Source organism: Serinus canaria, chromosome 19, assembly GCF_022539315.1.
Source record: "Serinus canaria isolate serCan28SL12 chromosome 19, serCan2020, whole genome shotgun sequence".
In the NCBI taxonomy this organism is placed as follows: domain Eukaryota; kingdom Metazoa; phylum Chordata; class Aves; order Passeriformes; family Fringillidae; genus Serinus; species Serinus canaria.
In genome coordinates, this window is record NC_066332.1 from 2880380 (window position 1) to 2898327 (window position 17948).

A 17948-nucleotide genomic window follows, 5' to 3' on the forward strand; every position below is an offset into this window, starting at 1 on the left:
GAGCAGCAGCACCTGGGGCAGGTGAGCTCCCCCAAAAGCAGAGCCTCTTTATAGAGCTGGAGGGGCTGACGTGCCCCAGAGCAGCTTGGCTTTCAAATACCTTAAGCTTGATTTTAATCTGAAGGGTTTGTCCTCCCTCCTGCTTTTTATAATCAGCTCTTTATTCCCGAGGGGATAAAGAGTGACTTAAACAGAAATCTGATGGCTGAAGAGAGCATCATTTAATTGAGTAAATATTTTTTGCCTTGTGTTTTCCAGCTTGATTTTCCTGACCTTGGACACCTGGGTCTGGACATCATTCCCTGTGCCCTGGGTTTGCTGGGCTTCAAGGCTACTAAATACATATTAAACATAAATAAATAAAAATATACATGTAGTATATATGCTTAATTGGGCCATCTATATGTATTTTTTCTCTCTCCATATATATATATATAAACGATATTTATATATATAACGATATTTATAAATATATATTTATAGTTATATATATATAACTATATTTATAGCTAATCTGTATATATCCCCATATATATTTTTCTAAATACTTATAAGTACATATATAATATTTATAATACATTTATAGTATTTTATAGTATTTATATAGTACATTTATAGCATTTATGCTATATTGGGCCAAGAAGCCCCCAGTGCTCTGGTTTAAAATAATTTCTTCCCAATCTTTGCCATCCCCCAAATTCAAAAGCTGCACCACTGGCATCAAACTTTCTTTTTTTTTTTTTTTTTTAATACATTTTTATTTTTTAACCTTTTTATTTTCGGTTCTCATTATAAATATTAACAAATCTGACCAAAAGTACACAGATAGGTAATACTGAAATACAAAAGTCTCTCAGGATGCAGGTAAGGACGGTTTCTGCAGCCTTCACATGGTAGCAAAACATTGGTATCAAACATTTCACGAGGCCTGGCATGACAACCACCAACTCTGCATGCAGCTGGGACGAGGGACGGAGAGTCCACTTGGAAAAGACTGGGGTACAAAGTGAGGGAACCCACACACACGTGTCCTGCTCCACCTCAGGCATCAACCAGTTTCACAGGCTGGGAAAAAAAGGATGGACTGGAAGGAACTTGGCCAGAAAAGGGAGGCACAGCCAACCTGGTGCTGCTGGAGCTTCCCTGGAAGCTCAGACCCCAACCAGGTTTTAAGGTGCTGGGCCAGAAAGGATTTAGTGGGAACATCCGACTTGACAGGCTGCCAGTATTCAAATAAAAACCATGCACATCTGCAGGATGCATTACAAATATTGAGTTATTTAAAAAACCCCTACGAATGTTGGTTTTTTTCTTTTACCTCCCCCCTCCCACAATATCAAAGAAGGTGTAACAAGGTGTAACAGGATCATCACCTGGAAAAGTAAACGTAGGTTTCCAGAGATTCCATTGCTTCCCAAGAGAAAAAGAAAAAAAAAAGAAGTTGGCAATACCTGCACAGGGTTTGGAAGCTGAGGGTAACTGAGACTCGTGGGGAAAGAGCAGCTCTTCCTAAGAAATCATTGTTCAAAGGCTTCCAAACATTTTGGGAATGGTGCAGCATTTCCTAGAAAGCTTTAGCTTATCCCACTGGATGCCTGGTGGGATGATGATGATGAAGATCAAGCCAAGGTGGATCACAGAGGATGATATCTGGGATTATTATAATATTAATATATTATTACTGTGCCATATTAATATTACTGTGGCACACACAGAAATTTGTTTGGTTTGGACACTGAGGCAGAAAATGAATCAACCTCACGGCCATGCCGAGCTACAAACACAACTCCAGCTCAGCTCCGAGGCTCAGCATCTTCATTATTTAATGCATGAATTGGAGAGGGATGAAAAAGGGAAAAAATGATAGAAAAATTCAGCCTGAAAGCTGGCTTGGCTGGAAAAACAGCCGTGCTGCTGCATGGCATGGTTTCATTAGGAGAGAAGCTGCTTCCTGGGAAGCAGGGACAGCCAGGCTGTTCCAGGGAGATTTTTTATTTTGTCTCCCAAAGGTGAAGCTGCCTGACCCCAGGAGGAAAAGCTGGGTCTGCACAGCTCTGCTGCCTGCACGGGAATTACTGGAGAGGACGAGCACGACATTCCCGGAAGGAAAGCAAACACTCTGCCCGGGTTCACCAGGGACACAATCATTCCAACAGAGGAGCTTGAAATGCAGAAAAGACTGTTTAGGCCCAAACCACAGAGACTGACAAACCACCAGAGATATGGCACAAGCTGCCTCCAGGAGACAGTTCTGGGTTTTGTGTGTTTTTTGGGGACGCCTTTTGCCGATGCCGGACACACGGACGCGGACGGACGCATTCATTTTTGCCACTGACTTGCAAGGCAGCGAGAAGGTAACTGAGTAGAGGCAGGACTTGGGAGAGGAGCCAGACTGCAGTGCATGCAGGGGTGCACACCTGCGTGAGTGTGAGTGTGTGTGTGAGTGTGCGTGTGCACGCTCCACAGCGGGGCTGTGAGTGCGGCAGGGCGCCAAGAGGCGTTCTGGAAAAGCCAGAGCAAACCACCGGTGCCTTCTTCCCTGGGAAGGGCTTCCCTGCAGCCAGGCCCTGCTGGGGGGTGTCCTGCTGTCCTGGCTGTCCTGGGATCCCCCCGATTCCAAAGCCGGGAGGAGCCCGAGGGCTGTGGAGCTGCGGCCCCGCGGGGCTCAGTCGCTGAGGACGGCGCCCGGCAGCTCGTTGGTCAGCGTGTGCCAGCGCTCGATTTTCTTGTCCTTGTTCTTCAGGCAGTCGAACCAGTGCTTGAGCCGCTCCCCTTTGGCATTGATTCCTAACACGACTCCGCCTTGGGAGGGAGACAGAGAGAGGGAGAGGTGTGGGGGGAGCATCAGCTCTGCGGGGGATGCTGAGAGATACCGAGGGAGCCAGGTTTTGTTAGGATTCATCAGCATCCTCACGGCATCCAAGCTGGTGTGAAACCCTGCCCAAATTCCCCACCTCCTCGTGGCTGTGATGTGGGACCTGTCCCAGGCAATGCCCCAGCCCCAGGCTGTGCCCCTGTCCCTTATGCCAAGGGCTCACTGCAATCACAGGAGCTGTCAGAGGTACTGGGCCCTTGTTAGTGATAAATCACAGTGACCAGAGACAAAATCACAAACAGCCCAGACATCCAACAGAGATAAATGAAACCTCCCTGTTAAACATGTTTTGCACTCAGAGGAAAACATCTGAAAACAGAAGGGGAGAGGCAGATGCATTTTCTCCCTGCTTGGATGCTCCGTGAGAGGCTCAGGTGCAGGAGAGGGATAAAAGCAGAACAGAAACCCAGCCTGAATGAATGTGGGCACAGAGAGCAAACCAGGGGGGTGGAGAAGTGCAGGGAAATAAGAGGCAGAGACAGCAAAGATAAATAAATAAGCCAAGGAGACCTTCAGCAGTGTGCTCCTCACCTATGAAATCGTTGGATTTCCCGATGTCATAGTCCCACACAGTGACTTCCAGGGTCTTCTTTGCCAGGTCACCGTGCTTTATCTCATAGAAAAACTCCTGTGGAGGAGCAGAGGCAGAGCCAGGATGAACCAGGGGCTGGGGCTGCCCACGGGAAACCCAACCCCAATCCCTCACACAGTGACCAAGGTGGTGGTTATTTGTCTTTTAAGCCTGAGGATGAGAAAAGCCCCCTTGGTGAGAACCACACCCAGCTCAAACCCACCTCATTGAACTCGGGGTTCAGCGTTTTCTTCTTCACTGCTGTCTTGTGCTTGGATTTCTTGTCCTCATCTGGTTTCAAGTAACTGCAAGGAGACCAAAGTGGGTCCCAGTGAGGAGGGCAGGAGAACACGGGTGGGGACATCTGTGGCTGCAGCTCCTGAGCAGAGCCAGGGTGAGCCCCCTGAACCTCCAGATCCTCCTCCCCTGCTCCTCCCTGGGAGGAGCAGCTTTTCCCCTCCTTAGAACCAAGCCAGCTGCTGGCTTCCATCAGAGAGCACCGATTATCCCATCTCCAGTCCCTAGGGGACACTGGCACTGCACACATGCTCTCCAAAGCCAGCACTGCCAGCCCAGGACCTGTCCACACTCGGGACTGTGACTGGGCTGCTGATGCAGAGCCTCTCCAGGAAACAGGGACCACGTGCAGGGTGGAAAAGGGAGCAGGAGCAGCTTTGAGCTGTTCCCTGCAGATATTCTGCAGCACAGCACCAGAGCTGGACAGCAAACAAGATTAAAGTGTCATCAGAGAGGGGACCTGAAATGTGGGCCAGGCCAAAGCCAATCCATGGTGGTTTTGTGCTGGTGCTGTGCCTTTAAACATCAGTTCTGCTTCCTTGCTACACGTTCCAGATCTTGCTCATAATTAAAAAATTAGGGCTTGTACTGAGGAGCATCACTTTCCTATCTGCTCTGATCCCAGCCCTGCAGATGGAATCTCCTGTGGATGGCACAGGGGACACCCAAAACTGGCTGGGTGCAATGGCAGTTGTGTTGCTCAGGGACTGAACCTCCCATGGGCACCTAAAAAGGCAAGAGGGGATTTTTATACAAATACCTCCACCCCTGAAAAACAGTTAAATAAGAAGGTGAAAGTGTGCTGCTGATGAACTCCATTCCTGGGTGTCCCAGGGGAGGTTTCTCCCAGTAGTTCTGCCTTAGCAAATACCATCCCTAAAAGTGCCCAAATTTGAGTCAGCACAGTGAGGACAGGGAGGTGGGACTGGCACAGGGTCACCCCTTCTTGCAGAGAGGGAATTTAAGAAACACCATCCCCAAAAAACCAGGAGCTGTTTTTTAGGGCGAGGCAGTGCCAGACCATCAGGGACAGCCCCTGAGCACCAAGTGCTGTGCCCACCTCACCTGGAAGCTCTGCCAAACAATTGCCAGGGAATAACGCCCAGGGGGGCAGAGGCAAGCTGCTGCCTGACGGCCTCATTTGCATCTCCTAATGAGAGCAATTAATTCCCGCTGAGGGGAGGGGCAGGAGGGGACAGCAGGGCCATGGTGACACTCACATTTTGACGGGTGACACTCCCATTTTGAAGGGTGACACTCACATTTTGACGTAGGGGTCGGAGTAGCCGTTGGCATCCATGGCAGCCAGGTGGGCACAGCGCAGGATGCCCACCTGCAGCCCCTGCTTCTGCGAGCTGTACTTGAGGGAGATGAGGATCCTGCCACGCTCCTCCAGCGACTTGTCCTCTGTTTTATCTATCTGGGGAGGGAATGCACCCAGTCTGGGGGGGCTGCACCGGGGTACAGCCACAGCCAGACACCTCCCCAGCCAAGGGATGCTCTTCCCCACGTCCTTGATTAGGTCTGAGGGGCCAAACAGCTGCCCCCAACAGGGAGAAGCTGCTGTAGCTGTGATTCCCAGGTGAGCTGAGGCTCTGAAGGCCCCTCACTCACCGGCAGCTGCTTCTCCAGGCAGATGTTGAAGTTTTTGGTCTGGTTGGGTTTCAGTTTCTTCAGCGGGATGCGCGTCTCGCCGATGAACTCGTTGTGGCGGAACTTGTCCTCGTCACACACCGAGATCCTGCAACAGCCCAGGCTGAGCAGGGACACTGGGGACAGGGCAGGGGCTGCCCCCTGCAGCTGAGGTCACCCTTCCCCAGACGGACAGGGCAGCTCCTCTGCAGGCAGCTGGAACACAGCTGGAATGCAGCTGGAATGGGATGGGCACAGCCCAGCCAGGGCAGCTCAGGGTGTGAGTCTGTGCCTAAATGCACATCCCAGCCCAGGCACTGCTGGAAAAGCAAGCAGGAGCCTCAACCATCCTAATGGCTCTTCCATTAAATCATCAGTGACTAAAGTGAAATTATTCAGAGCTGCTGGAGCTGCATTTTGCCCAGCCATGCAGGCTCTTCCTCATCCCTGCCTTGGACTGTGTGGCTGGGAGAAGCCTGCTTCCCACACAGCTCAGGCACTGCTGGGAGTGTGGCCCTGCCTGGGACACAGAGCACCTCCTGTCCCACCAGACAGACAAAGCCAGGAGTGATTTCCACACCTGGGGCAGGTGAAGCTCTCCCAGCCCAGCTGGGATCCTGGGGTGCATCCCAGTGAGGTGGTGCTGAGCCCAGGCTGTTTTCCATGATCAGCTACCACTGCCTTTCCCTGAGCTGGCAGCTCATGAGTCATTCCTCTGCTGCTTCTGACAGAGGAGCAAAGTCAGTGCTTGCAGGGAGCCTCTGCTTGCAGCTCCCAAAATCCCAGAGGGCCAGAAGGGTGTCCTGAGGGAGCAGCAGGGCTGCTAATGGGGAAAGCCATCCCCACCCAAAGGGAGCATCCTGCATCCCCACTGCAGCCCTGCAGGGACTGGCTGGGCTCCCTGCCCATGAAGGAAAGGCATTTCTTATCCCTTTCTCCTTAAAAAAACCCAACACCCAGTCCCTTTGGTGTCCATCTCCCCATGGGTGGCATTGTGCCCCCAGAGACCAGAGGGGAAGGGGGGAAAGTAATTAAAAATAAATAATGCCCTGTGATGCCACCTGAGGGTAAATAACTGCACACCACGCCTCTGGCCTGTCCAGCATCTGGATGGTTTGTCCATGGATGGGTTATCCAAGGATGATTTATCTCCAGATGGTTTATCTGTGGATGCTTCAGTGCCTTATCCAAGGATGGTTTGACCACCCCCATGCTCACAAATGAGCAGCAAGGAAGCAAGGAAGCCATGGGGATGTCTCAGTGCCACAGCACAAGGATCATCAGGGCTGGGGAGCAGCACAGAAAAGGGGTTTGGGAAAAAACCAAAATGACATGAGCAGGAAAACAGGGAATGCTGCTCTCCTGAAAACTGTGCTGGATGCAGCGTTACTATAGATACCCACAGCAAAAACCACCCCACCACGAGGCTGAAACCCTCAAAGAGAATCTCAAATGCAGGCACAATATTCCCCACTTCCTCTCCTCTTTCTTGTAAAGAACAAAACCAGCAAAGGAGCAGCAGCAGCAGCTGCAGAGCCAGCACTGCACTTGGCAGGAGTGTGGAGCCCTGTCCCTCTGGGCACAGCTGGGGGGACAGGAGGGGACAGGAGGGGACACACAGGGAGCTGGCAGCCCAGGATCTGTGCCTACACCCAGCAATGAGGAGTGGTGCTGGTTCCTGGGCACTCAGGGAGAGACAGGGGTTGGGATGGTTTACCTCTTAAAAAGGTGACAATTCTCCTGACAATGTCCAGGGAAGCACAGCAAGACCCCAAACACAAATCCTGCTTGCTGTGAAAGCTCTGGAGCCTCAGGACAGGCAAAAGCCCAGGAAGGAAACGTGGAAAACTCCAGTAGTGGTGGCAGGGAGAGCATCTCCAGTGCCACACTGGGAGAGACCCTGTTTCAGTGCCCTCAGGGACATGGGAAGGCTCTTGAGAAGTGGTTTTTAGCCTCAGTCCTAGTCCCAGTTCCTGTTCCCAGCTGCTCTTCATCCCCACTGGAATGGGATTTCCAGCACTGGTACATCAGTGAAGGCAGTGAGCTGTGAGTGAGATGAGCAGGAAGCTCCAGCCCCACCCCTCCCTCTGGAAAAGGGCATAATGCAATCCCACCAGCTTGGATTTTATTAGGAGAAATCCATGTGATGGAATTTTTATGCCTTGGGTTAGAAAATCAGCCCCATGACAAACAGCACGAGGTGCCTCTGGCAGCCTCGTTCCCCTCCCATCCCCAGCCTGGAACTGGAGCTTCACCCCTTCCTCATCTCTCCTTATTAATCCCAATCCTCCAGCCTGGTGTTCCATTTGATATCCTCACTGTGGGGTCCTGATCTTTACATTAATGGCTGTGAAAAGCACCTTGGAAGGAAACTAAGCAGCAAATGAACAATCACTGCTCATTAAACTTCTCCTCCCTCCTACTCAGCCCGGGCTCCTGGGCTCCAGCCCTGACTCACTGAGCAGCTCCAGCAGCTGACTCATGGCTCCTGCTCCCTCACACGAGCTCCTCGGCCTCTCTCCCAGTGTGGAAAGGGGAAATGGGGGTCAGCAAGGACCCTTTTCCACAAAAACACCCAGAGCAGAGCCCCTGTGCCTAAGATCCCACCAGGGAGGCTCTCGGTGAGGAGCAGGTGATGCTGGCTTGGTTCAAGGACAGGCAAGGCCAGGCAAGGAGACAAAATAACACCTTGGGAAAGGCCAGCTCTCCAGAAAACAAAAGGAGGATTCCATGGTGGGCTCCACCACAAAATGCCTCCGAGTCTGAGCACAGAAACCACGGCAGAAATGAGCTGTAATTACAAGTGCACCTGCAATTCCAAGCAAACCTCATTCATCCAGACTAAAGCAATCTGGGACCCCAAACCTTGAAGTGGCTGCACTCTGCTTATTAGTCCTGATCAAATACTATTTTCTGAATAATACATTTAATGAGTCATGATGTTTGTCAAACACATGATTAAACAAAGAATTCCTGGCATTCGTGGGCTAGCTGAGTGCCCCATGAATAATGCATCACCTCGCCAATATATCTGGATATGAATAATTGTATCCAGTATCTGGCCAGCTCGGGCATTTATTATGAATGCAATTTATTTATTGTATTTTACATCTATTATTTAACTGGAGGAGATTGTATTCTGCCTGTTCCAGCTTCCCCTGCAGCATTTCTCTGCCTCCCCCTGACATTGTACCCTGTGGTGGGAATGGGGGCTCCAGGGTGGGATTTCCCCCCTGGTGCTGGCCCCAGTCTGTCCCCAATCCCATCCATCTGTGCCCTCCAGTGTGTTTTGCCTGGTTCTGAACCTGCCTTTTCCCAGGCTGGTGGGTGGTTTCATCCCTGCTAAGCCTTGGGCTACACTCAGGGATATTTAATTCAATGAATGGATGAGACCTTTCGAGATCCTCCCACCTGCTGCTCTCCATGAAATCCCAAATATCTGCTGCTTTTTGAGGGGGTTGGCTCATTAACAAAATCCTGCTTGCCAGAGCAATTAGCTGGGCTGCCTTCACCTCTCCTTCACCTCGGGGAGGTGAACCCTGCTGGCTCCGGGGGTCTGGGACAGCAAAGTCACTGCACCAGTTGGGACAAGGCCACGCAGGGATGAGGGAGAACCTGTCTGGCCATGGTGTGGGCTTGGGGGCTTGGGCAGGAAGGGGTCCAACACCCAACTCTCTGGGATGTCCTTGTCCCCTCCAAAAAGTCTGCAGGCCCTGGCAGGGTGCCCCATGTCAGCAGCACCCCAGCAATCCATGCTGGACACGTCCCACCAGGTGAGCAGGGAAGATTTCTGGGTGCTGTTCCAGCTTCCCTGAGGCATCTCCAGGCTGCAGGGAGGCAGCTTTGATCTCTGCCTTTATTTTCACATTAAAGAGACTTTGGAATTGCATTCCCTGCCCAGCTCAGCACCAGGGAGGCTCCCAGGGAATGGGCACTGCCCAGACCCAGGGGAGCATCACTGATGCTCTTTCAAGCAGCACCAGCTGCCTGGCAGGAGCCTCTCCTGATTAACACAGGGAAAACCAGAGTCCTGCTGGCTTTGAAGTTGGCTTTTCCTCGTGGAAAAGGAGATATTTTGAGGAGAAGCTGGATGGGTGAAGCAGAGCACCCAGTGCATGGAGATGTTTCCTGTGGGAAGCAGCACTGGGGGAGTGAAGGGCCAGCTCAGAGCAGAGAAACAGCTCCAGCCACACCAAAACACTGACAGATGGCCAGTTTAGATGGGATATTGGGAAGAGATCCTGCCCTGGGAGGGTGGGCAGGCCCTGGCACAGGGTGCCCAGGGAAGCTGTGGCTGTCCTTCGATCCCTGGAAGTGTCCAAGGCCAGGTTGGACAGAGTTTGGATCAACCTGGGATATGGGAAGTGTCCCTGCCTCCTTTAAAGTCCATCCAGGCACACTCTCCTGCAGACTGAGGGCTCCCAGGTGGGGCACAGGGGTCCAGGCCCAGTTTTGAGCTTTGGGGAGGGCACAAAGAGCTCCATAGCACCCAGGCTGGCTGGCAGGAATGGGACAGGGCAGAGCAGGATTTCTGTGGGGAAAGAGGCAAATCCAGCCCCACACATATTTTGGTGCATCCCCCATCCCACAGCTCCCTGCTGCCTCCAGGATAAGCAGCCCTTCCCAAGGGAGAAGCAGCTCCCAGAGCCCTGAAAGAATGGGGGGTCGAGCCCTGCTGCTCCCTGCCACCTTCCAGCAAACAACTCAGCCAACATCTCCTTACAAACCCATTTTCCACGCTTGAGGAGGCTGCAAACTTCAAAGCCTGCAGTGAAAAAATACCCACCAATAATAACAACAAACTGGAGGCTTCCCAGCCCCACCAGCCTGCAGCACTTCCAGCATGACTAATGTTTTCTAAGTGGAATAATAATCCACGGTGCTGAATTCCCCAGCACCCTGCAGACAACAGGTGGGCTCTGCCCCGCTTCAGCCCTGAGCAGCACCTTTCACCTGGCAGCTTTGAGCTCCTGGCAGGAGGAAAATCACCAACCCCCAGGGCACCTGCAGATGAGGAGGGTGGGATTGCAGCCAGGGAGCTGGCAAAGCTCTGAGTCCTTGGAGAAGGATGTAAAATCCTTTCTTTGCCAGTGGATCTTACAGCAAATCCTGCAGCACGGCCCCAGATCAGGGTGCTGATGGAGCAGCTGAGGCTGCCCACAATTCCTGCCCTTATCCAGGTGGGGCAGAGGCCAAAACAGGAGAAATCTTTGCATTCACAGGTGTCTGCTCCCTGCAGAGCATCATTCCACCCTCACACAACATCTCCCAGCCCCTGGGAGATGCTGAATGCACAGACTGAGCCAACAAAAACAAAATAATAAAATAAAGACTTACATTCTTTGTTTAGCTGGACAATAATTCAGGTGCCTCCAGCTTTCTAACAAAAAGCTCAGCTCTGAAAGGGGCCCAGGATTCCCTGAGGAGATTTTCTCAGCAAGACACAACTGCAAAGCCTCACGGAGAGGTTAAACCCAAACCACAGCACCTGTGCGGGCAGGAGCCAGCCTGAGAGTCCTGAAGTTCAGCAGAACAGGCTCCTCACTGCCTCCCCCAGCCCAGGCTGCCTGCAAACCAGCTGTCAGTGCCTCTGGGGCTGATGGATGCGTGCAGGGTACACACCCCAACCCTGGGCTGGGCTGGGCTGGGCTGGGGAGAACTCTGCCCTGCTCTGCACCCTCCAGCGGGGCTGAGCATGGGGGAAATTGTCCCTGGGGTGGGGAGGGACAGCTGGCACAGTGCTGGGGGGGAGGGAAGGGAGCATTTCACTCAGTGCCCGGGGTGGGGCCCTACCGCAGCGTCTTGCGGATCATGTCCTCGTCGGTGATGCCGTAGTAGGTGAGGGTCTCGTTCCACGTGGGGTTCAGCGTGTTCCGCAGAGTTTTGGTTCTCAGCTTGTTTGCCTGGCAAAGCAGAGGAGGGGGGGTCAGTGGGATTGGTCACCTGGGCAGGAGAGGAGGCCCTGTGGCACTGTCGTGTTTTCTGGAAAATCCCTTTGCCGGGATTTCTTCGTCTGGGGAGCTGAGAAGCCTCAGAGGAAATTGCAAACAATAATTATCTGATTGTCTTATCTGATTGTTTTATCTGATTGTTCCTGTTGTGTTTTGCTGCTTTGCAATGTGGTTTGGAGATTGTTTATCCAACATGAATTTTTTTTACTTAATGGCCAATCCCCATCTGAGCTGTGTCGGGACTCTGAGGAGTCAGTCAAGAGTTTTTAATTAGTATCTTGTTAAGCCTTCTGTAAGGGTTCTTCCTCTGTTCTTTAATATAGAATAGAATAGAATAGAATAGAATAGAATAGAATAGAATAGAATAGAATAGAATAGAATAGAATAGAATAGAATAGAATAAGACAGGATAGAATAGAATATAGAATAGAGAATAGAATAGAATAGAATAGAATAGAATAGAATAGAATAGAATAGAATAGAATAGAATAGAATAGAAGGACAGAATAGAATATAGAAAATAGAATATAGAATAGAATATAGAATATAGAATAGAATAGAATAGAATAGACAGACAGAATAGAATAGAATATAGAAATAGAATAGAATAGAATAGAATAGAATAGAATAGAATAGAATAGAATAGAATAGAATAGAATAGAATAGAATAAGACAGACAGAATAGAATATAGAATATAGAATAGAATAGAATATAGAATAGAATAGAATAGAATAGAATAGAATAGAATAGAATAGAATAGAATAGAATAGAATAGAATAGAATAGAATAGACAGACAGAATATAGAATAGAAAATGGAATAGAATAGAATAGAATAGAATAGAATAGAATAGAATAGAATAGAATAGAATAGAATAGAATAGAATAGAATAGAATAGAATAGAATAGAATAGAAGACAGAATAGAATATAGAATAGAATATAGAATAGAATAGAATAGAATAGAATAGAATAGAATAGAATAGAATAGAATAGAATAGAATAGAATAGAATAAGACAGGATAGAATATAGAATATAGAATATAGAATAGAATAGAATAGAATAGAATAGAATAGAATAGAATAGAATAGAATAGAATAGAATAGAATAGAATAGAATAGAATAGAATAGAATAGACAGGACAGAATAGAATATAGAATATAGAATAGAATAGAATAGAATAGAATAGAATAGAATAGAATATAGAATAGAATAGAATAGAAGGACAGAATAGAATATAGAATATAGAAATAGAATATAGAATGATAGAATATAGAATAGAATAGAATAGAATAGAATAGAACAGAATAGAATAGAAGACAGAATAGAATATAGAATATAGAATAGAATAGAATAGAATAGAATAGAATAGAATAGAATAGAATAGAATAGAATAGAATAGAATAGAATAGAATAGAATAGAATAGGACAGAATAGAATATAGAATATAGAATAGAATAGAATAGAATAGAATAGAATAGAATAGAATAGAATAGAATAGAATAGAATAGAATAGAATAGAATAGAATAGAATAGAATAGAATAGAATAGAATAGAATAGAATAGAATAGAATAGAATAATAGAATAGAATAGAATAGAATAGAATAGAATAGAATAGAATAGAATGACAGAATAGAATAGATAGAATAGATAGAATAGAATAGAATAGAATAGATAGAATAGAATAGAATAGAATAGAATAGAATAGAATAGAATAGAATAGAATAGAATAGAATAGAATAAATAGAATAGAATAGAATATAGAATAGAATAGAATAGAATAGAATAGAATAGAATAGAATAGAATAGAATAGAATAGAATAGAATAGAATAGAATAGAATAGAATAGAATAGAACAGAAGAATAGAATATAGAAATAGAATAGAATAGAATAGAATAGAATAGAATAGAATAGAATAGAATAGAATAGAATAGAATAGAATAGAATAGAACTAGAATAGAATAGAATAGAATAGAATAGAATAGCAAGAATAGAAATAGAATAGAATAGAATAGAATAGAATAGAATAGAATAGAAAGAATAGAATAGAATAGAATAGAATAGAATAGAATAGAATAGAATAGAATAGAATAGAATAGACTAGAAAAATAGAATAGAATAGAATAGAATAGAATAGAATAGAATAGAATAGAATAGAATAGAATAGAATAGAATAGAATAGAATAGAATAGAATAGAATAGAATAGAATAGAATGAATAGAATAGAATAGAAATAGAATAGAATAGAATAGAATAGAATAGAATAGAATAGAATAGAATAGAATAGAATAGAATAGAATAGAATAGAATAGAATAGAATAGAATAGAATAGAATAGAATAGAATAGAATAGACAGAATAGAACTAGAAAGATAGAATAGAATAGAATAGATAGAATAGAATAGAATAGAATAGAATAGAATAGAATAGAATAGAATAGACATAGAATAGAATAGAATAGAATAGAATATAGAAGGATAGAATAGAATAGAATAGAATAGAATAGATAGAATAGAATAGAATAGAATAGAAGAATAGAATAGAATGACAGGACAGAATATAGAATATAGAATATAGAATATAGAATATAGAATAGAATAGAATAGAATAGAATAGAATAGAATAGAATAGAATAGAATAGAATAGAATAGAATAGAATAGAATAAGACAGGACAGAATATAGAATATAGAATATAGAATATAGAATATAGAATATAGAATAGAATAGAATAGAATAGAATAGAATAGAATAGAATAGAATAGAATAGAATAGAATAGAATAGAATAGAATAGAATAGAATAGAATAAGACAGGACAGAATATAGAATATAGAATAGAATAGAATAGAATAGAATAGAATAGAATAGAATAGAATAGAATAGAATAGAATGAATAGAATATAGAATATAGAATATAGAATAAGAATAGAATAGAATAGAATAGAATAGAATAGAATAGAATAGAATAGAATAGAATAGAATAGAATAGTCCATTTGCCTTCTAAGAACATGGAGTCAGATTCTCAATTCCTCCTTCATCCTGGGGACCCAGTAAATGCCACAGCCCAGTTTGGAGATTGAGGGGCAATGGGTGCTGTCACTGTTCTGTCCCAGTGCTGGGACCCTCAGTGGGGTGGCCCAAAGCCACCCCTCCTCCAGCAAAAACCTGAGGGGCAGAAACACAGCAACTCACTCATTTCCAAACCATCCCAATCCTGGAGACAGCCAGCAAAATGGGAACCTTGGCAGAGCACAGACCAGGATTTCATTTAAGCAGTAAGAGAGAGCAAGGGAGGGGGAAAATCCTTTCTGGATTAAATAAAAATGCTGATTTGCTGTTCTGGCTGTTTGTTTGCACTCCTGCTCCCAGCACAGCTCTTGATCCTGCCTGACTCCAAACAACTTCCTTGGCAGGTGTTTTGTCAGCACCAGGAGCTCCCTCCAGCAGCTCTGCTGAGCAGAAGGATGGAGACAGCAGGGCTTGTGTCCCCTGCATGGATGGGACATCCTGGCACACAGCCACTCCCCAGCTCAGGGGACATGGATCTCCTCCCTCCCTGAGCTCTCCTCACTTCTGGGAAGAGCAGAAAAAAGAGGCTGAGGCTGCAGATTGGGCTTCACCACCAGGCTCCCAGCCTGGCACCGCCTGGCAGAGCAGCAATTTTCCCTCTAATTAGGTGCCAGACAACTCAATCCCTGCCTCAGCTGCTGCTGGGCATAGGAAACTCTCAGCACATCAATACATCCAAGTTGTCTTCTGGATCTTTGTGGGGAGCTGCTGCATTCCCCACCTTGGGTTCAGGAGCCCTGAGTGACCAGGACAGCAGGGAAGGTGCCCCAATGGCACTCACAGCCTGCTCAGAGCTGCAGGTACCAGATCCTGATCCCTGGGGCTCCAGGGATTGGGAAGGAAAGTGGGTTTAGCCAAGAGGGTGGCATGAACATCAGCCAGCTGCTAAAGCTGCCCTGGGAAGGGACACGAGTGAGATCAGAGGAGCTGAGCTCCAGGAGTGCCTTTTTCTCCCATCTGGAATGACTCAGGAGTCAGCAACCAGCTCTGCATGGGGAATGAGCCCAGCCCTGCTTCCCACAGGTGCTTGAGAGCCCAAATCTGGGACAGAAACACCCAGAGAGGGACTCAGGGACTGTCCTGCTGCAGGAACAACCAGGCCAGGACAAATCCAAACCCTCCAGAGCTGCTCCCCTCTCCCAGGGCAGCGCTGTTTGGAACAGAGCACAGAGATGGGGCAAGGAGAGGGTCCCCCCATGGCTTGTGGATCTGCAGCTCCTGTGCTCCCTCCCCTCCTGCCCCTCCTGCCTCCAGCAGAAATGCTCATCAATGGATTTGCAAAACATGGAAATGACTGATAATGTCGCTGATGAAAGCGCTCGCGGCTCCGTTTGCAGCGGAAACTCAGAACGTGCTTAAAAACTCCCTCTGCCACCCTGAACACTGGGAATTAATCCAACTGAACTGTAACAAGTAAACACACCTCCTCCCCACCCCCCACCCCCCCAAAAAAAGGTCTTTCCTTTCGTGTGGAATAAGAGTGCCATTAATATTCCTAACACACACATGGAGCATTTAAATTCCGCATCCCCGTCACTTACACCGAGCTCTCACCACACATCAATATCTTTAATTACTCTTCTCTCCAGCAAGTGCTGAACCAAAGGAGATGGAAATATTTCCCTTATGATTTATACTCTGTTTTATTATGATCTGAGGGGTTTTAAATGCAAAAGAATAAGGGCAGGAAAAAAAAAAGGGAATTAAAAGGGTCCGATTTGTTTATGGCTGAGGTTGTTTCACTCGATGCTTCCCGGGGGCTCCTGGAATGCAGCATTCCCATGCTGGGCTCCCAAGGTAAGGAATCAGGGCTGGCACCTGGCTGCCAGCCAGTGGTTTCCCAGCAAGGCATTTTCCATTCCTGTAAGGATGGATTCAAGCCCAGTTTTCACCTCCTGCTCTCTCTGAGCAACTTCCACTCAAGGTCTGGGTGCAGCAGCCCACAGCCCCTGGGTCAGGAGCTTCTCTCAGGCCTGGTTTCCAACGAGAAGCTGCAGCCCCAGGAAAGGAAGGAGAAGTGAAAAGGTTTCTCACCTTACTGGCTCCAGGGAGCAAGTGCAGCTTGACATAAGGATCAGCCAAACCATTGTGGTCCATTGGCTTCAAGCCCTGCAGGGAGAACAGCAAAGAGCAGGAATCAGGAGGGCAGCGGGATGCTGGGCAGGCAGGGTGGCCTCACTGAGCCCCTCCTGGGCTCCATGGAGCAGCTGTGGCTTCCCCAGGATTGGGGAAGGAGGGGAGAGTGGGTTCTGCAGGATCCAGGCTCAGCATTCCCATCTGTGCATTCCAGGAGGGGCTGTGGGAGGCTCCTCACCTGCACATGGCACCACCACCCCTCCCTCCCTCCCTCCCTGCCAGCAGCCAGCTCTGCCACCCTCATCACCATTCACTTGGGGCTGAAAGAGAATCACTGCAGTGATTTCCCAGCTTTGAAATTACAGGGTTCTGTCATTGAATAATTGCTTCTGAGCAAACACACACCTCTGCTGTTGTGGTGCCACTTGCAGAGGGTGTGATAGCACCTACCTACTCCCAGTCAGTAAGGAAGAACAGCTCCAGGCCAGTGGGAGGCTGGTGCCAGCCAGATGCTGTGGTGTTCACAGAGTAATTTTGGGGTTGCAGGAGCACCAAGCCAAGGAAACACTTGCTGTGGCCATTCCTGATGGGTTTTCTACAAGACCCTCACAACTCTTAAAGGATGATGTGGATCAGGTTTGTTATGTGATGCCCTGCTCTGGGCAGAGGGAGGGCACAAGCTGTGCCTCTGTTCTTCCTCTTCTAAACCCCCTGAAAATGATCCAGGGGGGATGCACAAACCACACCTGCACAGACTGCATGGAAAAACAACTCCACAGGGCAGGGAGGTGAGTCAGGAGGGTGAAAAATGGAGCTTAATTTTCAGCAGTCCTGAGTAGAAATGAGAATGGCTCCATGGTGGAAGTCCTTGGATTATTTCCAGCCTGGCTGTGGGATCCCTGCAGGAATGATTGCTGGGCTGGCTGAAGGCAGGGCTGTGCCTGGATCAGAGCAGGGCTTTCTGCAGAGGTACCCATCCAATCCTGGCTCCAGGGAGACAAGGCTGGGGGATGCTGGAGAGTCCTCACAGCCTTTTTGTGAGGAGCAGAGTGCCTGGATAATGAGTGAGTGTGTGCAGCTGCCAGGGATCCAGCGGCAGGGAAGCATTTGTATGGACTGCTGGTGGAATGGCTGCGTGCAGAAGGAATGCAATCATCCAGGATTTGGGCAAACGGAGCAGGGGAATGCTGGGGGAATCATTTCCATGCCTCACAGGTAGGGGATAACCCACCCAGCCTGACCCACAGCACCACAGGACCCTCTCTGAGCTGCAGTTTTGTCCAGGATGCTCCTGACCTTGGGAGTGTCTCTGACTTGGAGCAAGGGCTCTGCCACAGAGACAAACGTGCTGCCCTGGGGCAAGGGAGGCCAAATGGTGCCCAGCAAAGAGGATTTTGCTTCTAGAGCAAAGCCAAAAGGATAAAAATATCAGCAGTGAATGGAGGTGAATCTGCTTTAAGTGGGATGATGTCTGTGG

The 17948-nt window shown here is 47.8% G+C and overlaps 1 protein-coding gene across 1 annotated transcript in view; it reads right to left on the minus strand.

The window, feature by feature from the left end:
- Positions 1-747: 747 nt before the first annotated feature.
- Positions 748-17948, minus strand: part of DOC2B (double C2 domain beta) — a 32128-nt gene continuing 14927 nt past the window's right edge. Inside the window, exons 3-9 of the mRNA XM_009094797.4 lie at positions 16430-16504; positions 11169-11278; positions 5358-5484; positions 5006-5163; positions 3670-3751; positions 3407-3503; positions 748-2802 (exon numbers count right to left, since the gene is read on the minus strand). Coding sequence (XP_009093045.1) covers positions 2666-2802; positions 3407-3503; positions 3670-3751; positions 5006-5163; positions 5358-5484; positions 11169-11278; positions 16430-16504 — 786 coding nt within the window. The 3' untranslated portion in view covers positions 748-2665. The remainder of the gene's footprint in view (positions 2803-3406; positions 3504-3669; positions 3752-5005; positions 5164-5357; positions 5485-11168; positions 11279-16429; positions 16505-17948) is intronic.